We start from the raw sequence: 22617 nt of genomic DNA on the forward strand, positions 1-22617 counted from the left end.
GTAGAGCATGTGAGGTTTAATACCTTGAAAACTTGTGAATACTACGTGTAGAACATGTGAGGTTTAATACCTTGAAAACTTGTGAATACTACGAGTAGAGCATGTGAGGTTTGAACTATTTTCATGAACCTGGATTGGGGATAGGCATAGGGCTGCAGCTCCCATTTCATTCACCTGGAATTTAGGCATACTTTAGGCATTTAGGCACTATTAAGGGAGTGGATAAAAAACGTTGATTTTCAAAACGTCGAATAACAAAACATTGATGATACAAAACGTCGAACAAAACGACGAGTTGAAGCATGCAGTCAACGTTTTGTATCATCGATGGTTTGTTATTCGACGTTTTATTATCGACGTTTTGTACCCATCCCAAATTAGACAGTAAACACAAAAATATAATGAAAAATATAAAAAAAAAGATATACGAAAACCTTGTTAACAACAATTAAAGTCAAAGTAAAGATTAGGATTAAAAGAAAGAAGAAATACATAATTGAGAATAAAATACACATCTGACCATGAAAAAACATATATGTATTTAACAATACTTTTATCTCTATCGTGATTTAATAATGATTCTTACAATATAGAACTCTCTTTTAATATTATTATAATTTTTTTACTCGCTGGTCATCTCATTTCTTCTTTTCTTTTCATCTAAACTTTCACTATTTCATTCTACAAAAATTTTTAGAATGCTAATGAAAGAATTGATTTTTTGACAAAGTGAGGGGAGAATAAAAAACGAATTTAACCGTGAAGTTTGTCAACAAATCACGTGTTCGAATAATGCTTACCAACATGGAGGAGTCAGATTGGGGAGTTTTGGTCACAGAAATATCAGGCCTAGACCTTCATTTGGAAATTGTTTATTGTCTATTTGTGTCCTCAAGTAAAAACATTTTATCTAGGAAATATTTTTTTTTAGAAAAATGATGTTAATGATAATTGTAAAATTATTATATTAAAATTGGTTATCCTGCCCCCCCCCCTCTCCCATTCATTATCTGTTTTATTTTCTAAAAAAAATATAAGCTAAACAAGTATACTGTAACCCCTTGTGTTATAGTTTTGACTGCTTCAAAAATTAAAAAAAAACTTGATGGAACACATTATATCCTTCTCAATATTTTATAACAAGAAGATTAGGAAAACATACATTAAATAACAAAAAATAGATGCAGAGAAAATTTTTTTTTTAAATTTGAAAAAGGAAAAAAAAAAGTTTTTTTAATAAAAATATGGTTAAAAAGTTAAAGCTAGGTTTTTAAAACAGGGCAGACGTAAAACGATTCAATATTAAATCAATTAAGACACTAATTTGATCTTATCATTTGTTTACTGGGATAAACTAGGAGCATAAAAAAGAAGCAAAAATTTAACTTACTTTTAAAAAAACAATGACAATTTACAATTTCCTCATAATTTGTGAATTTTCTCCCTCCTCCATATTTCCTAGAGAAAGGTCACCAGTTTTCTGGAAATAACAATGCTATAAAAAAGACAGATAGTTTAAATCTACCTCGTTAATATCATGGGTTTTTAACAGTAAACAAAACTAAAAACTAAAAAAATGAAATAGAACTAAAAATAAATTATATTTAACAATAAAAATCGAGTAAAAAAGTTTAAGTCTTAAATAAAAAAACACAAAAACTGCTTTCATCATATTCATTAATTAGATTTTTCTCTTTTTAAGAAAAAAATGCATGGTATATTACTCATTGCTACTCCGGTAAAGATCTGGCATGAACTCTTTTGATCAGTGCTTGGGATCTATTTAATTTTGATGCTGATCCGGATCCTGGAACCGCAATGGAAAGATCCAGGTCATGTACGTTTCTTAACGATTTACTGATTTTTTTTAACAAAGCAGAATTGTAAATTTTTTTCGCTTCCTTTTTTCACTTTGACTTGATTAACCATTCAGAGATAAGGAAATTTTAATAATCTCTCTTTCTTTTAACAGTAATTTGGGTTTTGAGGATGAACAAGTTTTTTTATATTTTTTGGTTGATATTTTGCCCCTTGGATCCGGATCCGTAGATCCGCATATTTTTGCAAATCCGGATCCAGGAGGCAAAAATCTTGCGAATCCTATCAGGATCCTAAGCACTGCTTTTGATTAAAGGGCACTTGAAATTAAGTAGACGATTCCTTTAAACTAAATCAAAATACACTTTTACTTAAAATTTATTTTAATTTTTAGTTCCATAAAAAATTTACTTTCTTTTTCTTTACCTCTAGTTAAAATCTATTCTCTGGATAACCCAGGGGCATATTTCTGAAAGAGTATCGATCAGAAATCTTCTTTGTGTTACTTCAATATCACATTGGTGGTACTATGTACTTGAGCCTATAAACACTGTACTCTTGAGTAGAGAAGAACACCTTTTAGATAATGGGAGAATATGAACTTTATATCTAGTTTCATTCTTTATATTTATCATGAATATTAAAAGCTTTTAAAGCATAATTCGTTATTATTTCTTGAGAATTATATCTCAGCACTCAGCCTTTATTATGACAATGAAAGAGAATTATTATATGTTATATTGTGACAATGAAAAAGAATTATTATATGTTATATTGTGACAATGAAAAAGAATTATTATATGTTATATTGGGACAATGAAAGAGAATTATTATATGTTATATTGTGACAATTAAAGAGAATTATTATATGTTATATTGTGACAATGAAAGAGAATTATTATATGTTATATTATGACAATGAAAGAGAATTATGTCATGTTAAATTGAAGATCTTACATGTATTGATATACAATAAATAAGATGCAAGAATGGAAATTGTTTAATGATGTGAGGAAATAATCTTGATATATCAAGACTTTTAACGGGTTTTAACATCCACGGTCATAATTTTTAACTCCTAAGAAAAATGACGCTATTATATTTGCTAGATTCCATTTGTAATGGCCAATTTCTTAGACGCTCTACCATAGGTAGAACCATAGTCACACTATGGTTACGCTTTACCAGAGCAGTGTAGATAGATAGATACGACCTATAGTTGTACCTATGGTTAAATGAATAAGAATAAGAGCTTAACATAATATGCAGTGTACAGTGTACAAGTTTAGTGTACAGTGTAATAGTTTAGTGTACACTGCACAGTGTACAAGTTGACTGTACTGTGTAGTGTGTACACAGTGGGCTACTATGGAACAGAACAGACAGTGTAATAAATAAATAAAATAAATATATAGATATATCACATTAGGGTTTTAAAAGGTTCCATCTCCATTTTTAATCTTTGGTTTCAACAGCTCCTAAAAAGAACACACTTAAATACAGATACTTAAATACTTAATTGATATTCATATCTTTTTTATTCCTCCAAAAAATCAAAATTTTAACAATAATCGTTAATTAAAACTTATCAACACTCGACTACACTAAGCCAATAGTCATGTATCCATATTAAATATTGATAGAATTAAAAAAATCTCTAATAAAACGAAAAAATAATTTTTTTAATTACAAAAAAACTACTGTAAGAAAACTTTGCTTTATCTGAGCATGTATGAATAGTGTACATCAATTGTTTTAAATAAAGATTAAAAAAGAATCTTTACCGAATTATTTAGTAAAATAATTTTCTCCTCTGGCTCCAACATTTCCACTTTCTTACTTTGATCAGTGTGGCTGAACCTAGTCAGAAATTTATCAATTATCATATTTAAAAATAAGGAATTTAAAGCAAAAACTGAGAGATTGGCGACTCTTTTAAAGTCTTTTTATCGCTGATCCAGGGAAAATAATCAAAATAAAGATTTAAAACCTAAACTTTTTCAAAAAGGTATCAAAATAAAGGAAAAAATATTACAAAGTCTGCGGAAATTAATTCTGTAAAACATATAAATTATAATTGAATTTTCAGAATAAAATAATCCGGAATATACAACAAATATTTTAAATCAGATTAGGTATTTTACATTTTCATATTTTCCAAACTTACAGTTTTCAGCAACTATTAAATGCAATTATTTCTCCACTTTTCTTTTGTTCTTGCTACCCAGTATCTAATCTATTTTACTGCATTTTTTTTGGCATGAGTTGCATAATTCCTTCAAGTTATGTGCTTGCATTTTCAATTACAATACACTGTTGGTGCATCAACAGCAATATTAAGAAAAAATATATATTTTGACCTGGCTCCAAAGTCTGACTGATTGGTAACTAGAAACATCTGTGTTGACTCCTGGGACATATGAACTAAAGGGACAAAGGTCTCAACCTCAGGTTCACGGGTTGACACTATTAGCTCTCCTATAATCGATCGATCGATCAATCAATCAATCAATCAATCAATCAATCAATCAATCAATCAAAAAATAAAACCAACCAGTTTACAATAAAAGCAATACAAAAGTCTTCTACACAAACCCCCGCTAATCTTACCAATCGATAAACCAACCAACTAACCACCTATAAACTAATACATTAATAAGCAGACCAATCAACTCTCAACTATTAATCAATCAGCCAATGTGCCAACGAATTGATCAATGCACCAACCAAATCAATCAACCATTTATCAAATCAACAATGATTCAACCAATGAATATCAAAGTATTCAAAAATCAAACATTGAGCTTCTGCATTGACTTATTTTAGGGGTTTTTCATTATAGGGTTTATTATCAGATTTTTATAACTTAAAAAAAAAATTATACAAAAAATATTTCGAAAACTGATTCCGAATTTAGTATTATTTGGCCAACTATCCCCCTTTACAACTTTTAAATTATAGATTTAGCAAGAAGTAGAAATAGAAAGAAAAAAAGCTTCGCCATGTTAATATCAACCCCTGTTTTCGTTTTGCCCTTGATTAGTACCTTCAACCACTGATATAGTCTCCTGTATTGAGTAAAGGTTGGGATGGGCTTGCTCTAGTTCCTCCAGGCTTAACTCAGGATGAACCTTGAGAATATGTTTCTGCAGGTAATCTTTCCTAATAAACAACCAGATTGTTGGTTTCTTTGTAGTGCAAAATATCAAAACGGCTGAACCTATCCCACTCAAATATATCGTGGTATCTCAGAAGATTTTTCTTAATGATGACAGAATGAACGAAGAGTTGAAGATAAATTAACAAAAAAAGCATTGGTTTAAGAAAGATCAGTTCTCTGCTGAGACCCTAATACAAGAAGAAAACTTATGTTTACCTAGCAGACCGTTGGTTACAGAGCGGACACCGAAAAGGTTCTGATTTTGTGTGAGTACGAAGATGCCGCACAAATTTGTTCTTCTGATGACATCTGAAATTATTATTTTATCGTAAAATTATAAGAATGGTTATTTTTAGAAGGGTAAAGTCACTTTGACCAATTTGAGTAACATAGAAGGGGGTTTCCCTTAAAATACTAGACAAATAATGAGCAGTGCTAAAAACATTTATCCCGACACTCCAATATCCCAAATGTTTAAAAATTGGTCAGAGTGACCGTCATCACAAATAGACATTTCAAAAAAGATTATTTATTATTTTTTTTTCTTCGAAAAACTTTAATTGTCCCTGTCAACTACCTGTAACTACACTGGGAACAGTTCCATTTAAAAAGACCAAGATGTCCTTTTTCACATTTCTTCTGCTCGGAACTATTCCTAAAAATATTGATTGAATAAAACTATAAAATATATATTTGTTGTACAAAATGGTCAGGTCTAACTAGAGATCAGTGACAAAAACAGTCTCAAAAACTGACAGAAATAAAATTTCAATAAATGTGGAACTAACATCTACTTTTTTTACTCTACAGAGGTTTGATCCATCAACATCACCATCACCGAATCTTAAAGTGTTTTTGATTAAGTCGAAGACCATCTGGAATCAAATTCAAGCAAGGTTTATAATTGAAGTTAAAATTAAGTAACACTTTATTTCCGTTAAGTTACTGTGAACATAGTTTCAAGTTTTCCTACAGATGAAGAGTGGTTTGTGCGATTCACAAATGTACCCTTTATAACTCAATCGGAGAAACAATTAAAAGGATATTTGACGTGTTCAATTCTAACAATTTTCAAAATTGTCTCTGCAGTATAATTTGGCTTAAAATTAGATTACCACAATTAAAAATAATCAATTTCTGGCTGGAAAAGAAGGAACATCACATTCATCCTTGATCAGATAAAGAGTAACGTTGTAAATTGGACACGTCATTTTTTTATTAAGGAGCACTTGAAGTTGCGTGCATCCTCTGTAAATGATTTACCTCAAAACAGCAAAGTAAGCACTTTTGACAAGAAAATAAAAACGACAGGAACCTATAATTCATTTAAATCCAAGGGGTAAAAACATCAATTCATTAACAGAAAACTATCAAAAAGTTTAAAACACTGGGATAAGAACAAAAAAAGTTGTTTTGAACATAAAAAATCTCAAGAACTATAATGGGTCAACCTCGACCGAAATATATTTACAAGAAATGAGGAAATAACAGTCCCCACCAGGGGGCGGAAACGTAATGTGTTTGTGTCTGTACCAAAAGAGGGTGCGTGTGTGATAAGGAACCGAAAGTTGTACTGTAAGTGTATACAGTACAAAAGAATCTCGGTATTTGTACAGTCTAGGAGAGTAAATTTTTTTATTCTTAATTGTTTACATAAAAATTAATTAAAATATTCATGTACTATATTATTTGTATATTTAAGTCAACACTATAGGCCAAATATTCATGCAAAGAATATAATTTGATTAAAGTTTACAATAAACTACTAGTTATTCAAGCTTAATTATAATTGACGACATTGTTCTGCACATTCCTTGACTGTAATCATGTGTGTGAGTCTGTGCCAAGAGTGTGCGTGTGTAATAAGGAACCCGTATGCGTTGGCTTTCTCGTGCCAGACCAGCGCCATTTCCTTTCCCTTTAATCTTATTCCTGGTCCCCACCCCTCCGAGCCCTGACTGACATTTACCTGTAAAATTTAGCACAGGTAGCACAAGGATATTTCCGCTCCCCTGTGTGTCCAGCGATATGGAAAGCATATGCTGAAAACCCTTTATAACCTCGACCACAGAACTCACAGAAATACCTTGATATCCATCAATCAATTAATAGAACAAAATAACATGATATTCATAAATTGATGAGACAACACTACTTGGTTATCAATCACTAAATACTAAGTCAATAAATCAAAACAATCAAATATTTCGCTATCAATCAATCCATCCAACCAAAAATATGTTCTTAACAATCAACCAATCCAACACAAATAATTCGTTATTAATCAATCCAATAAAATACCTCGTTATCAATTAATCCAACAAAAACTTTGTTATCAATCAATCAATTAATCCAATAAAAATACTTGACTTTCAATCAACCAATCCAACAAAAATATTTCATTATCAATCAATCCAACAAAAATACTTTCTTATCAATTAATTTATCCAATAAGATACAACAAAAAACCTTTATTTTCAATTTATTAATCAAACAAAATTACTTTTTATTAATCGATTAATCCAACAAAAATACTTTTTATCAATCAATTAATCCAACAAAAATACTTTGATATCAATTAATTAATCCAACAATCAATCACTATAACAAATATGGTTTGAATAAAATTCATCTAGATTCTAGCTAGAGCATACAATTATTCAATTCAACAAATATTGTAGTCGTAAGACAGTAAAATTATATAAATCCTTTATATATTCCATTCTTGCAATTAATCAATCAACTTGATAGCAATAAAATAATCAAATCATAAAGTTCGTTTAGTTAATTATTGAAACAAAAATGCCTTTTCCTGGAATGAACCCACAAATAGATTAAAAAATGATTAGGAATAATCAAAAACAAAATATAAAATCCAATTTGCATCAATTTATACACAACAAAAGTTATTTCTATATTGATAAATTTCCTAAGTTTATCTTTTTCCGTGTGTTGGATTTTTATGTGTATCTGCAAATCTTTCACTAACTGTCCACAGATATGACACGCCTGCTGACTAAAAAAAATAACACTTTACCAAAACTTACATTATCTAATTCATTTAGATTACAAAATGCTTTTTTATAGAATATAGATACCTCGTATTATGCCTTTTTATGTGCTTTTTCAAAAAGTTTGTATTGCCAAACTCTTTTTGACAGATAGAACATTTTGTCTCTCCTTCTTTTACACTAAAAACGAATTATAAATGACTAGTTCACATGAAGTGATGACTTATTACTCGGATATGATGGTTGTTGTTCTAATTATAAGTATTGCTTATAAAAATAGGGGCGTATTAAAATAAGAATAATTAACCAGTGCTTAAGATCCCGATCCGGATCCAACGAGCAAACTATCAAATAAAAACTGCAAAAAATATCTCAAAACTCAAATCTTGACTATTGAAAAAAGAGAGATTATAAAAATTGCCTTATTTCTGAATGGTTCATCAAGTTTTAGCAAACAAATAAGCAAATAAAATAAGACAACAATTTAAAAATTCAGTAAATTTTACAGAAATAACCAGAAACCGGATACGGATATGGATCCGGATCCATTTTTTCCAGTGCGGATCCAGGATCCAGATCTGCATCAAAGTTAAAACTTACTCTATGTCCAGAAGTGGTTTTCTCCCTCTTCTTGGCAGATTATGAACTTTCTTTAAATGTTCTAAAAATACGAATATCAAATAAAATTGATTAAACGGTTAATGTATTTCAAAATGACCATAAATTTAAAAAAGTTAAATGCCCGGTCAGCGCAATAATGATGGAGGCAATTTTTTAAACTAAAAATAGATTATTTTTTTTGCAGATTTTAAAGAGGTTTACAGAGGGTATCTATGTGCATCAAATAAGTAACCCTTTGACAATTCATTCATAACAGTCCAATAGAGTTTACAATATTTTTGTCAAAAATTGCGTTGATTGATTTAAAAAAAAATTTAATTATGTATAAAAATGCAACAAATTTAGCAGGGATTGACTGAACTATTTTTTTGTTGTTCTATTAAAGCAGACAAAATGCAGGAAAATGAAAAAACAACAGGCCTACCTCTAAGTTTAGATTTGCCTAGAAAAGGCTGTGAATTACATCCTTCTATTTGACAAAGAAACTCCGTGGATTCCAGCTTTTTAGTTGTTGGTCGTCTTTCCCGTTTTAAGACCGCGGGATCTTTCAAACAGTTAGAATTAACACAGCTTACGTACAAAAAGAACTTAAAAAGGGATTTCATTTTTCCAATTTTGGGAAAATATAAAAATTGTGATGCTTGGGAAATTGGAAAGTTTCAATTCAAATCGACTTACTATTCAAAAATGATAAAATAAAATGTGAAGAAAAACAAATTTGAATCTAGCTCTAAGAACAAAATCCAACACGATATTATTCATCAAATCAAAAAAATGTGACAAATCTAAAACTGTATAAAAGAATAAAAAAAAATCTACCTGGAGTTTGTTCTAATTCATGTTTATCCTCAGGCCTTTCACTGTAATCACCCCTTTAAAACCAGATTTTAAGATATGTCCAGTTCAGGAGATTGATTAGTGCTTAACTTAACTAACTTAAACTTGATTTTCTTTTATCACTTTGCCTTTGCAAATTGATGGTGTAAACCCTACACATTTTTCTATATTGATAATTTTATGATTTTATATATTTATTTATCATTTAAACGACATCAAATTCCAGAGCTATAAGGAATAAGGATTGGAAAAATAGAGAATGAGAGAGTAGTAACTTAGTAAGTTCCTTTAAATTTTAATTAGTTTTAAAATTAGTTCTTTAAAAATCATACCCCCCCCCCCCTTAAAACTTCTCCCCCAATAAAGAATAAAACATTTACTTTACCATGGAAGTGCTTCGCTTTCTCCGTTTTCATAGTTTTGTTCTTTCTTAAAATAAATGATTCAATAAACTGCAGTGGAACCAATCATACTGTGTAAAAGTATTAAATTTGCTAATCCAAAAGAGAAAAAAAGATAAACTATGGTTTTGAATTTTTTTTTAATATTTATTTTTAGTGCTTTAAGAAATTATAACATTTCTATTTATCTCAAACAAATTCATGGAAATATTAAATTCTTTAATTTGATTTAGAAAGGGACTGTATTTGTATCATGAAGTCAGTTAGTAGAGTGAGTGGCATGTCTGATTCACAATGGTACCCGGCCTTGAAAGCGTTGTCTGATCAAGAATGAAAAAAAACCCACCTATTAAGCTAGAATAACTCATTTTTCTTTCAATATATTGATCAAATATTTAGTGAAATAAAAAAGGGTACCGTTGTGTATCGGACTAGACCTTCTTTAAATGGAGGATAACTTGAAATTACAACAACAGTCCCTTTAAAAAATATTAATTCTATATTTTATATGTTATATATCTCATTCCTCGTTGATTTTAAATTGTACCATTGTAATTGTGTACGAATAAATAGAATAAATAATTAAATAAAAAACCTTTAGGTCGTCAATATTATCATAGTCCTCTAAGACAGGAAAGTCATCATTTATCACATCCTCCTCCGTCCTATTTTCTTGGTCTTGGTCCTGAGCGTCCTGAAAAATACATTTCCTCAAGTACTGTGAGTAAATATTTGTTTCTAAATAAACAACTACAAAATTATTAAATAAATTCAAAATCATAAGGTTTTCTTAATCTTTGATCATCTGTTACAAACCTAGCTTGCGATTATGTTTCTTCTTTAGAACTTATTTATAAGAAAATATACAAAATTTAATATTAATGCAAGGATATATTTGTAACAAACAAATGAAATGTTTGAATTTGCTGTTCATAATTTACTCTTTATTCCAAGGTTCATGAGAACAATAACAATAACAGGTGAGTTCTGAGGTGAATGAAATAATAATCAAATTAATATTATGCTTTGCTTGTTTTTGTGTTTCTGTGTCTTTAAACGTAAACACGGCTAAACCGATCGCGCATAAATATTTTGTGGTACCTCACATGATTTCAGGGGAGGTTTACAGATGTTAAGATATAAAAAATCTAGATATTTCAAAATCTACAAAAAAATAAAAATTTTGAAAATTTTTATTTGATAAATTGTTAGGAAAACTTTAGTTTGTGGCAAAAACTCAGTTCCTATGATTGAGGAAATTTGGTCAGAATTTAATAATCGGATTTTTATTTGATAAATTAAAAAGAGAAATTGCACGCAGATAGAGCAACAATTTAATTCATAATTGTTGGAACGGATTTTGAGCAAAATATCAAAATGTCAACAATTATAAATAGAAATAAAAAAAAAGACTTTTTGCCAGAAATAGAAGAATATATTTTGAAAACTTTTCGACTAATATAGAAGAGATTAAACATGTACATGATTTAAACTTACTTACTGAAATACCTTATTAACTAAATCAGTTAAGTTGAAGAAATTTTACTTACATCTGTAAACTGGCGAAGTGAGTTGAACCATTTATAACAAGTTGATGATATGTGTTGACCATCCCCGTCCACTGAAGAAAATAATCTTGAGTTTAAAACTAATGAAAAGATTTTGATGAGTATTTTTTATATCGTATGCGCCAAGAAAATTTAAATGCCAAAAAAATCAAGGTAACCGGTTTATAAAGCATAAAGACGAAAAAGTTTCTAAGATTTTTGTTTCTGTGATAAAAATAATCATAATAAGGGAATTACCCCCCCCCCCCCCCTATTTTAATTAACTTTGGTGTTAAAATCAAAAGTAAAACTGCAGTTTGCCACTGTTGGCTGTTAACTCTTCATGAAAAACGCATAATCTTTTTTTAGACATAAAGGGGTAAGGGTGTTAACCAAGTAACATAGCATATTTGAATGTCAGTTTTTAAAACTGTTAACAATGTTAAAATATTATAAATGACAGGCTGCCAGAAACTAACCTAATCTATTACAAGCTCTATGATGATAAACTACACTACCACCACTTCTCTCAATTAAAATTCGCCTCATGTCATTCTCATAAAAGCAAACTTTGAGCGCTAGTACAACACTTTCAACAAATCCAGAACACTCTTCATCCTGCTCTTCAGGTTCAAGTTCATCTCTGGGCAATTCTTCCATAATTCTGAAAATGTTCTACCTTCGTGAAATCTAACGCTAAGAATTACCAGGATATCAGGATTATATTTTCATTTAAACCTCGTACTTCACAAACTTTCCTTAAATCTAGCATTTTATATAGTGCAGAGCTATACTTTTGTTTTTTTACGCATTTTTGATTTTGGTACTCAAAAAGAAAGGTACAAAGCTTTTGTATTTTCAAGATCCTCTGTTCCTGCGCCATCCTTTTAACTATTTGTGTTCTGAATTTTTTGTAAATTTGTCAGATTTTTTCAAAAATTTATACTTTCTAAGAAATACATGCAGAATACGTTTTTTTGCGGGAGTTTTAATTGCCAATTAATTTAATGTTTTTTAAAAAGCCGATCTTCTTAAATAATTTTGCATAACGGTTTTTTCTTCAATTTTTCTACGGTTCTTGAATATTTCAAGTATCTTTCATTGAGTTTTGAGTTTTACATTCCACATTCCTGACAGACAGGTTCGAAAAATTACTCAGTTCCGCAAATTTATTTCAATTCAAATCAAGAGGAAAAACAATGAAATTGCCCCGTATAATAATGAAGAAATGTCGTCGTTGTTCATCAGCTGACAACAGGTAAATAAACCAGTTTTGCCGCGGAACATCAAACTTGGAGAAATTTTGCAGATATAAGTTTAACGCTTTCCAAATTTCAATTTGCAAATTTTTAGTTTTAATCAACCAGCAAAGGAAGTGTTAAAGAATAATTTCTGTTTATATTTGTTTTTATCTAGAAGTAAACAATGGGTAATCAGCTGGATAGTGGACAAAACAAAAACAGACTTTTGAATGATGAAGAAATTTTTACTCTTCAAAAACATTTTGCAAATCGTGACGAAAAGGGTGATCTAAGGTATGGGTTTTAAGAATTCAGATTTATAGAGTAATCCCAAATGTCTCTTTAAACCATGTTGGTAATTTCCTACGATTTTTGGATTTCCCCGCAGGGGCGGATACAGGATTTATGTGAGGGGGGGGGGGCAAGATTTTTTAGGAACAAAAAATTTTTTTGACATAAAAGACTCAAAAAGAGTCAAAATTAATGGCTAAAGACTAAAAAACTAGATTTTTAAATTTTAGGAACAAAATTAAAGGATTAGAACAGGAATTTAGGAACAATTAAAAGATTGTTCAGGAATTAGGAACAAAAATAAAGGATTAGGACAGGAATTTAGGAACAATTAAAAGATTGTTCCGGAATTAGGAACAAAATTAAAGGATTCGGACAGGGATTTAGGAACAACAAAAAGATTGTTCAGGAATTAGGAACAAAAATAAAGGATTAATACCCAATAGACTAAACACCTTCAATTGTATGATTTATAAACAGATATATAACTATTTAATTATTACATAATTTTAGTTACGGTATTTTCATCTCTTTAAATGAAACAATGGTGCAAAGCTGTTGGATCTTTAATAATGCTCTCTCTGCAGTCAATTTTAACCGTCTTAATGAATGTTGCCTTTTAAAACCATGCTTACCTGAAGCTCCATTTATAATTTTGAACTTTCTTAAATTGCTGCAAAAACAGCACTGTTCTTTTATTTTATTAATCTTTTCTGTTACAGTTAATTGTTAGGTTCGTCTGCGCATTTTTTGTCAAAAACAAAAAATCAAAAATGTACTTGTTCTGATATATATATAAAGTTTATTTTTGTTTGTACTTTTTTGGATAATGAATAGATTTGAATAAAAATGATTTATAAACCATATTATACAGTTACACCGCCCTGGTAATTCCCTAATATACGATTTTTGGACCCTCTCCCCCCTCCTATCAATTTTTTACATGAATCTCATATGTAACACATGGATATAATTGGTCATGTGGCCACAGCGCCTAGCCCCCTAGCCTGTCCTTGCCGCGGCGCTTGTCCCCCTTCCGTCCTAGCCGCAGCGCTCGGCCCAGAAATGGTCTTAACCTAATCTAAAATAATAAAAAAAATAATATTTTTGCAGAAAAATGAGTGATCATGTACAAAATTAATAGCAGGGGGGGGGGTTTCCAAAAATCGTATACTAGGACTGACCCGCTTCTTATTAAAGACGGTCAATGTCGACTTGGCTAATTCCGTCATTTAAGGGTTCGTTTTAAAAAATATAACAATATATGTTGTATAATTATTTAACATTGATAATTAATATCTGTCTATCTAGACTTGGAGAATCCTGGAACTATATTGAAGATGGGTTAAAGAGGAATATTCAAGATTATCTGACGGTGAAAGGAGAAGGAATTAGCTTAGCTAAATACCAGGACTCAGCAGCCAACTCTTTAAAGGGAAGCAAGGACCAACAATTCAGGAACGGCTTCTCAGATTATTCTGACAATATATCACAATTTTATCTTTATAGTTTCTTGGACATTTCAATTCATTTTTATGACAAGATTATATCGGGAAATTTGAGGGAATGTTTTGCCCCAAGATATTCACGGGAAGTTTATCTTCTTCAGAAGGTCCATGGAGCACTTAATAAGAAATTTGAAATTTGAAATATTCCTAATTTTATGTGAGCCCTGAACTAGTTTCTTGTGTATGCTGGTATTTCAAGGTGAGAGTGTTGTCCAAGTGGAGAAATTAATTTCAACTCTCACCTCACTCTTCTCATCATTCACCAATATCTACTCCCCTTCACATTCAGGGTAATTCAGGGTCTCTTCAGGGGTCAACATTCTCTTGTAAAGATTCTCGCCATATGGTCTTCTTCCCAAAACCATTTTCCACGTTATCCTATTTTGGGTTATACTTGCTGATATACTTGCTGATGTTTTGAAAAATAAACGAATTCAGAGAATAGAGAGTAATTCTACCATTAATAAAGATGATCAAATGTTCTGATGGTTTATCTGTAATTTGATTGGATTAATGGAAACATAACAAATTATTTAATTTGAGATTGATTCTTTTTTATCAAAAGTATTTTTCTTAATTTCAAAAGAGAAAATAATGTAAAAGTATATGTTTTCAAATTAAAATTTTTAAATGTTTTTTACATAAAGATCCTTAAAACCTCATTTTTTAGTAAAGTTGAATGTCTAAGTTTATCTCTATCCTTGCTTCATGATACACTCTACCCTGGTCTCAAGAGGAAACAAACTATTGGAGCCGAGTTCGATCCATACATCGAGGTTATTATTTTAATAAACTTTTTGAGATTTTTTTTATTAATCGGATTGTGCACCAGGGTTCCATCTAGAAATTTTGTGGCAGTTTTTTTTACAATTTTTACAATTTTGTTATCAAACCTAGATTTATGTATTTAAATACTTTTTGTGGCATATTCTCTGAGCTGTGATGTAAAGTGTGGCTGATTGTATGTGGCAAGACATGATTTGTGGCATATTCTGTACATTTATATACTGTTAGTGGCATATTTTATTTATTTTGACAGATTTTAAGCGATAAGATATCATTTGTGGCTTTTATTTAGACATTAAAATTTATTTTTTGTGGCATATTTTTTATATTTTTGAGCCTGTTTTTGGGTAATCTGGGTGAAGTGGGTGTACACTGTACACTGTACAATGTGCACTCAAATTGATCCTAGATGAAACCTTGTTGTAGACGTAACTTTAAGTCACAAGTGTAATGTTCGATATAAAACAGTACTCTTTAAATCTGTACTACTCTGAGTTTTATAATAAGTTAGACATTATCGTGGTTTTTGCATCAGATAAAGGGATTCCCATACGCCCACTTCAGTTTTGTCCAGGTTAAAATAATTGCTTTTTTAGGTAGACACAGGGACCCTTGAGAATATATTCATCTATAATCCTCTTCTTGAATTGGTTCTTCAAAATATACTAGCTCATTGCTTTCAGCTTAAACATCTAGAGTTTAAAATAGGTAGGAGCCCCCCCATCCCCCGTCAATCCCAATTCTTTATGCTCAATAATCACCCACAATATTATAACAAAAATACGTTAGTTAAAAAGCGGGTTGTCTCCCTAATCTGCCGTATTCTATCCTATCCACACTCCACAGTGCGCTCGCTTCGCTAAACCCCACCATATTTACAGTACATATGGTGGCTACAGTCCGCATCAAAAGCATAGTCTAGGGTGTGCTAGGCCCTCTAGTGTCTCTTATCCGTAGCTCTTGGGAACCTCGTTAAATTAATTATTCCAATCAGGGGCGTATTCAGGAATTTGTCCAGGGGGGGCTTAAATTTTTTTTCCAGGGCGGGGGGCTCAGCACCCCTTGGGGCCTGAAAACCCCCTCTAATTCCAATGATTATTTAACAACTACACTTCTTTAGGAGTTCCATATCAGGAGTCTATATTTCCTTTACTTTCCCTTCTTTTCCTCAACTACAATCTTCCTAGTTTGTACAAGGATACATGGAGGTAAGAACTTTTGAAAAATCACCTTTTTATAAATATATTTTTTCTGCGCCAGGGATTAACAACGGTAATGAAATAGATTTGATGGTTTTCCTGTTTTCTTTTCTTTCTACGAACCTTTAATTATAATCTTTATTTTACTTAATTAATTTAATAATTAATCAAATCTTAGGTCTCTCTTCAGTATAAGACGAGACGGGGAGAGTTTTTCCAAATTCTCAGGATTAATAATTAACCGTGGTCCATCATTAATTATCATTAAAGGTAAAAATATTTATTAATTGAAATATTCTGGGACTCTAAAGCGAGTCGCGTCTTACTATCATTTTTTTCGGAGGTACCAATTTTTTTCTTCATTTATTGTTAAATAGCAGTTTCAGAAACGGGAAAATTCTATGTGTATTGTGTACTAAATATTTCCCCCGGGCTTCTTTCCAAAAATAATTTTTCACTCAGATGTGCTGGGATGAGAGGGAAGAAAACAAAAAGATAAAAAGGAATTACCGCGTAATTTAAAAAAAATTAACTTTTAAGGCTGACTTTTGATTTGATCAAGGATGGGGTATGTTTGATATAAGCAAAATATAAATATATAAATATAACCTGGGACCAATACTAAAAGGTGTTCAATTTTCATCTCAACCCCAAAGAGATGATAACGATACACAAAACAACAACGTTAACCACAACAACAACATCTATGATAAACAAGAGCATAATCATTGTTTAGATAATGAAGGAAATGTGTTTGGTGGATACTGTTCCAGTTCCTGGAAACCAGGTGAAGGGGATTGTGATCAAGGTTGTTGATTAATGTTAGATACTCTGGTTGCGCTCCTAAAATGTCGTCTTCATAGTAATGGACAGTCAAAATCCTCATAAGACTTAATTGAATATTGGCGGAAGATAAAGTGACAACATTCTTGGAGGATTTTCTCTACTTGTATCAAAGTTATCTAATCTTAATAAACAACCTTGATCCTGATCAGGGTTGGGCAATGAGCAATTGATAAGTTTTTAAGTTTCGAGAATATCCGTCCGGGGAGAAAATAGCTTTTATTTATAGATTTGTCTTCTCAACAGAAACTTGATATCAAACAAAAACTTCAAAGTTTTCGTTTTTCCAGCACAAACTTTGATTGTAAAAACGAAAGAAAAATATTATGAAAATGCAAGTATACTATAGATTGACCACCCGAGCTTAAATAATCAAATTAGTCCCGTTTTAAGAAAAAATTTACGATTAAAAACGGGAGATATTTCCCGGAAGACGTTGGGGGAGGTTTGGAAGCCCTATGGGGACGCGCACTGCGGAAAATAAATAAAATGAGGTTCGGAAGCTTTGCGGGGGAGGTTGCCTTCCCTTCCTCGCAGGGGGGTCGACCCATAAAGTTTTAACCATTTTAATACAATGTTAGAGAAGAAAAGCAATGTTAAAACATATAAAATTTATTAGTTAACATTTATTAAAACGCATTTAGTTATAAAATGTATTTTAAAGGGGGTTAGGGTAAAAAAGGTTATATCCTCTTAAATGTCGTTTTCCCCACAAATCATCAAACAATTAATATTTACTCAAGACAAAGATAATTTTAAATGCGTTTTTCAAATAAAAAACATTAATGAATATCGGAAAATGTTATAACGTTGTTTTTACGTCTGAAATTGCGTTGAAATGGTTAAAACTTTAGGAGGAGTCCGCTCCATGCAAGAGTCCGCTTCATGCATGACACCGGCCCTAACTTTTTTTCACACAATTTTTTTTCATAACAAAACTGCTAGAAAGTTCTCTTTGGCAATTGTAAATGTGAAAAAAAACTGATAGAAAGGTCTCTTTGGCAATTACAACTGTGAAAAAAAAAACTGCTAGAAAGGTCTCTTTGGCAATTACAACTGTGAAAAAAACTGCTAGAAAGGTCTCTTTGGCAATTACAACTGTGAAATAAAGCTGCTAGAAAGGTCTGTTTGGCAATTACAACTGTAAAAAAAAATTGCTAGAAAGGTCTCTTTGGCAATTACAATTGTGAAAAAAATACTGATAGAAAGGTCTTTTTGGCAAATACAATTGTGAAAAAAACTGCTAGAAAGGTCTCTTTTGCAATTACAACTGTGAAATAAAACTGCTAGAAAGGTCTCTTTGGCAAATACAATTGTGAAAAAAACTGCTAGAAAGGTCTCTTTGGCAAATACAATTGTGAAAAAAAAACTGCTAGAAAGGTCTCTTTGGTAAATACAATTGTGAAAAAAACTGCTAGAAAGGTCTCTTTGGCAAATACAATTGTGAAAAAAAACTGCTAGAAAGGTCTCTTTGGCAAATACAATTGTGAAAAAAAACTGCTAAAAAGGTCTCTTTGGCAAATACAACTGTGAAAAAAAACTGCTAGAANGGTTAATTTTTGGGTAAACCGTTTAAAAATTGGGATTAGGAGACTTGATCAAATTAACTTATTGTTTTAGGTCCCAATTTTATTGGAAGTTCTGAGTGTTTCCTCTTTCAACTTCATCCTCAGCTAAATATATATGATTCTACCCCATTTAACACTAATTATCAGGTACTACAGGAATCTACTGTATTTAAAGGAACATCATTTAACAATAAATGAATTCCTCCTTATCATAAAAGGTCTTAAACACCGTTGTGAATTTGACACGTCAACTCTTCAAATGGAGCTGGTCCCTTGATGATATTTCTATATTAATTTTCAAGAAACTGATGAATCTCCTCAAATTGAATTTTCGAAGTCCAAAATTTTTGCGATCCGCTGTTGTAAAGATTTAATTTTTCAATTTTTTTAGATATAAAACTTGCATTTAATATTTTTTTGAGTTATTTTTTTAATTTTTAGTAGTTAAAAGAATATCTATGTTATGGAATCTAATCTAAGAACACCGAAACAAGTATAAAGTTAATTTGAAACTGTTCTCATTGTGGAGAAAAAACACGACCAAAGCAACATCATATTTGTCATATTAAACAGTATTTTTTTTAGTACTTCAACTTGAAGCAGAAAACAATGCCCAATGGACTAGGAATGGGGGGACAACTCGAATATTTTGGATTCTGGATTGATGCAGAGTTTGGAATTGTTCGAACCTCTCCTTCATGTAGTACATTCCACTCACCACAGCTAGGCGTTCAGGTCTCCTCTTAAACAATCTAAGGCAGGGGTTCATCTAGGAATTTTGTGGGGGGTGTAATGCTTCTATTTTGTGGCAGATTTTCGTTTTGTGAAATTTTTTTTGATAATCTTATATTTAAATGGAACGTCTTTAAAAAAAAAATTTTTTTGTTAAAAATGTATATTTTTTGCACAGAAGTAAAAGATTGCATGTTTAATGTTTTACATTTTATTGTATTTTCATTACTGAACGGGAGAAATTAATTTTGGGAGCAACTTGTTATAATAAGATGTAGTATTTAGTAAAATGCTCATAGTTTATTGAAATCTTACTAATGGACCAATTCAACTGTAGAAAAGAACGACGACATTTAAGCAATTTTATTTTAATTTCATGTTGTTATGAAGCAAATAGTTACGCTTGTAGTTTGTAAATGTTTTATAAAGTGAAATGAGTCTGTGTTAGAGAAGGTGGAGCAGGATCTGTTCTCAACATGGATCCTGAACCCCAGGTAAGGACCTGAACCAGATCAGGGCGGAGAAGGTGGAGCAGGTTCTTTTCTCAACATGGATCCTGAACTCCAGGTAAGGACCTGAACCAGATCAGGGCGGAGAAGGTGGAGTCGTTTCTTTTCTCAACACGGATCCTGAACTCCAGGTAAGGACCTGAACCAGATCAGGACGAAGAAGGTCGAGCAGGTTCTTTTCTTAACACGGATCCTGAACTCCAGGTGAGGACCTGAACCAGATCAGGACGAAGAAGGTCGAGCAGGTTCTTTTCTCAACATGGATCCTGATCTCCAGGTAAGGACCTGAACCAGATTAGGACGGAGAAGGTGGAGCAGGATCTGTTCTCGACATGGATCCTGAACCCCAGGTAAGGACCTGAACCAGATCAGGGCGGAGAAGGTGGAGTCGTTTCTTTTCTCATTATGGATCTTGAACTCCAGGTAAGGACCTGAACCAGATTAGGAGGGAAAAGGTGGAGCAGGTTCTTTTCTCAACATGGATCCTGAACTTCAGTTAAATATTATTTAAAAGGAGTGTCAATTCTGGAAAATTTTCTCAAATTTAGTATTGTCAACGTTTTTAAACGTATCTGTATCTAGGCTGTGATGGAGATGATGGGTAAGAGTTTTCACAGCAAGATTATCAGAGAGGTGGATGCCAGGGAGGAGAAGGAAAGCAACCTTCAGGACAAAAACCAGTCAACTTGAACACTCATGGATAATTTCTACTTCAATTGAACACTGATGCATGGATAATTTCTAGTTCACTTGAACACTCATTGATAATTTCTAGTCAACTTGAACACTCATTGATAATTTCTGGTCAACTTGAACACTCAAAGACAAGCACTTTTTCATTTGATCACTCATGGATAGTTTATATTCTACTTGAACACAAAAGAAGTTGACCTTGAACACTCACGGATAATTTTTAGTCTAATTGAACACTCGTGGATAATTTATAGTCTACTTAAAAACTCATGGATAAGTGAAGTTCACTTGAACACTCATGGATAATTTCTAGTTTACTTGAACACTCGTGAACAAGTTCTAGTTCATTTGAACTCATCAACAATTTCTAGTTTACTTGAAAACTCACGGATAAATTCTAGTCCATTTAAACTCCCATGGACAAGATCTAGTTCATTTGAATTTACAGACAAGTTCTAATTCACTTGACATACACGGACAAGATTTAGTACAGTGAACACTCATGAACAAGTTCTAGTTCATTTAAACTTAAATACAAGTTCAAGTTCACTTTAGCACTCGTAGACGAGTTCAAGTTCTAGTCTACGCATGGAAATTATTTATTCATTGATTTATTGTTTGTTTTATAAGGAACAAAACTTTTTAATGGAAAGCCAAAGGTAATTTGTTTGAGTTCAAATTAAGATAAAGGATTTTACCTCTCAAGCTGTAATAATTTTTAACGTCAAGTAACGAATCTAGTCATAACAGATTAGGAAGCAAAAAGTTTAATTGCATTTAAATAGTATTGCAGGGGTAAATGTTCGTTGCTTGAAAAATCACCCAACCCCCGTTAAAAATATTTATTATTTATCCCTGGAGGATTGTTATTTATTATTTATTATTATCTATTTATAATTCATTACCTAATTAAATTGTACCTCAAATCTTNTCATGGCTGTTAATGAGATATCCTTAAAGTTTTGAATTTATAGCTGAAAATTGATTATTTACAAATGTGATTTCTCTCAACGACTTTTGGTATTTATGCTTCAGAGACACTCTATAAAAAAATGGATTTTAGCACTTTTAGTAAGAAAATGCCTAAATCTTCCTAAGAGATATTCTCGTAGAGGCGTTAAGGTCACCAATGTGAATCGGACATGCAAATATAGAGTCACTTGAAATTGCTTCTTTACTCCAATACAAACTCACTTTAAGTTTTTATGAATTTTTCCTCTCAATTTATAACAGTTTTATTTTGCAAAAGGTTTTAAGATAAAGTATAATTCCAGAGATGGAATTTAAAGAATTTGAGCCGCGGTTTAAATCCGCCAAAACCCGGTTTAAATTAAGCGCCGGCTTAAATCTTGAAACATTTGATACAATTTTAAGTGGAACCAACCATATTTAAACTGCCGCTCAAATTCTTTAAATTCGGCCACAGGGGTTCAATAAATTATGATCAAATTGATTAAATATGGATCTGCAGCACAACTAATATCGCAGTTTTGTAAAAGCCAATTAAAACTAGAATTTTCTGCATTTACTGACATTTTACGAAAAATGATTAATTACAGATGGGGTAAACCAATAAAATGTCAGGTTTGTTCTATAGAGTTATCGAGTCCAGGGACTTGTCAAAGGTAAATATATATATTATACAACAACCTAGGTCTGATTAAACATCTACGGAGTAGTTCAGAAAACTTTTTCCTTGAACTTAAACCTCACAAAATGCATATTTATATCTTATCTACTATTGACTTTAATTGATTTGATTTTAATTCCTATTTTTTGGACAAAATTGTTGTATCCATCCTATCCATCCTATCCATCCTATCCATCCTATCCATCCTATCCATCCTATCCA

General features: G+C 31.4%; 4 protein-coding genes and 1 long non-coding RNA gene across 12 annotated transcripts in view; 3 read left to right on the top strand and 2 right to left on the bottom strand.

Moving 5' to 3' along the window:
• LOC111718047 (PAS domain-containing serine/threonine-protein kinase) overlaps positions 1-2334 on the bottom strand; it is a 29420-nt gene extending 27086 nt beyond the window's left edge. Inside the window, exons 1-4 of one of the 4 annotated variants that reach the window (XM_023493531.1) lie at positions 2245-2334; positions 1425-1480; positions 801-858; positions 71-174 (exon numbers count right to left, since the gene is read on the bottom strand). In XM_023493531.1, the coding sequence (XP_023349299.1) occupies positions 71-174; positions 801-858; positions 1425-1453 (191 nt within the window). In that variant the 5' untranslated portion in view covers positions 1454-1480; positions 2245-2334. Of the gene's footprint in view, positions 1-70; positions 175-800; positions 859-1421; positions 1481-2244 lie in introns of those variants that run through there. The other 3 variants (XM_023493530.1, XM_023493532.1, XM_023493534.1) reach the window with 3 other exon arrangements.
• Positions 2285-12078, bottom strand: LOC111718048 (zinc finger protein 436). Of its 5 annotated transcripts, none has more exons than XM_023493538.1 (17): positions 11875-12078; positions 11399-11469; positions 10444-10542; positions 9833-9876; positions 9430-9482; positions 9035-9154; positions 8590-8650; positions 8077-8169; positions 7908-8009; positions 6948-7064; positions 5556-5633; positions 5195-5287; positions 4865-4980; positions 4179-4296; positions 3603-3678; positions 3203-3296; positions 2285-2519 (listed from the first exon to the last, which is right to left on the bottom strand). In XM_023493538.1, exons 1-16 carry the CDS (start codon positions 12053-12055, stop codon positions 3252-3254), a joined length of 1467 nt encoding a protein of 488 aa, XP_023349306.1. In that variant the 5' UTR covers positions 12056-12078; the 3' UTR covers positions 2285-2519; positions 3203-3251. The 5 variants fall into 5 exon arrangements, with proteins under 5 accessions (XP_023349306.1, XP_023349307.1, XP_023349305.1 ...); XM_023493539.1 differs by lacking the exon at positions 2285-2519 and adding an exon at positions 2807-2896 and having other exon boundaries at positions 3100-3296; positions 7908-7994; XM_023493537.1 differs by lacking the exon at positions 2285-2519 and adding an exon at positions 2807-2896.
• Positions 12079-12765: 687 nt separating this feature from the next.
• Positions 12766-19582, top strand: LOC111718054 (TLD domain-containing protein 1). Its single transcript, XM_023493543.1, has 10 exons — positions 12766-12930; positions 14239-14385; positions 14609-14725; positions 15106-15211; positions 15818-15929; positions 16342-16429; positions 16599-16690; positions 17157-17207; positions 18884-18978; positions 19417-19582. The coding sequence occupies exons 1-10, from the start codon at positions 12821-12823 to the stop codon at positions 19576-19578; spliced, it is 1080 nt and encodes a 359-aa protein (XP_023349311.1). The 5' UTR covers positions 12766-12820; the 3' UTR covers positions 19579-19582.
• Positions 19583-20091: 509 nt separating this feature from the next.
• On the top strand, positions 20092-22325 carry LOC111718052 (uncharacterized). The gene is made up of 3 exons (XR_002768985.1): positions 20092-20130; positions 20655-21681; positions 22254-22325. It is a non-coding gene; the product is annotated as an uncharacterized LOC111718052 (long non-coding RNA).
• A 17-nt stretch (positions 22326-22342) lies between these two features.
• LOC111718050 (ventricular zone-expressed PH domain-containing protein homolog 1) overlaps positions 22343-22617 on the top strand; it is a gene marked incomplete at its 3' end in the record, with an annotated part of 4823 nt that continues 4548 nt past the window's right edge. Inside the window, exon 1 of the mRNA XM_023493541.1 lies at positions 22343-22390. Coding sequence (XP_023349309.1) covers positions 22343-22390 — 48 coding nt within the window. The remainder of the gene's footprint in view (positions 22391-22617) is intronic.

This window comes from Eurytemora carolleeae, unplaced genomic scaffold, assembly GCF_000591075.1.
Source record: "Eurytemora carolleeae unplaced genomic scaffold, Eaff_2.0 scaffold1357, whole genome shotgun sequence".
Taxonomy (NCBI): Eukaryota; Metazoa; Arthropoda; class Copepoda; order Calanoida; family Temoridae; genus Eurytemora; species Eurytemora carolleeae.

What these genes read in the sequence shown, in the direction of transcription:
- LOC111718048 (XM_023493538.1), bottom strand. Translation starts at nt 12,055, where the DNA reads ATGGAAGAATTGCCCAGAGATGAACTTGAACCTGAAGAGCAGGATGAA. An exon ending in TAGAGCTTGTAATAGATTAG is followed by an intron (nt 11,470 to 11,874) that starts GTTAGTTTCTGG and finishes TATTTTCTTCAG; the next exon opens with TGGACGGGGATGGTCAACAC. An exon ending in CAGTCAGACTTTGGAGCCAG is followed by an intron (nt 3,679 to 4,178) that starts GTCAAAATATAT and finishes ATTTCTGACTAG; the next exon opens with GTTCAGCCACACTGATCAAA.
- LOC111718054 (XM_023493543.1), top strand. Translation starts at nt 12,821, where the DNA reads ATGGGTAATCAGCTGGATAGTGGACAAAACAAAAACAGACTTTTGAAT. An exon ending in TTGTACAAGGATACATGGAG is followed by an intron (nt 16,430 to 16,598) that starts GTAAGAACTTTT and finishes ATCAAATCTTAG; the next exon opens with GTCTCTCTTCAGTATAAGAC. An exon ending in CATTTAACACTAATTATCAG is followed by an intron (nt 18,979 to 19,416) that starts GTACTACAGGAA and finishes TATTTTTTTTAG; the next exon opens with TACTTCAACTTGAAGCAGAA.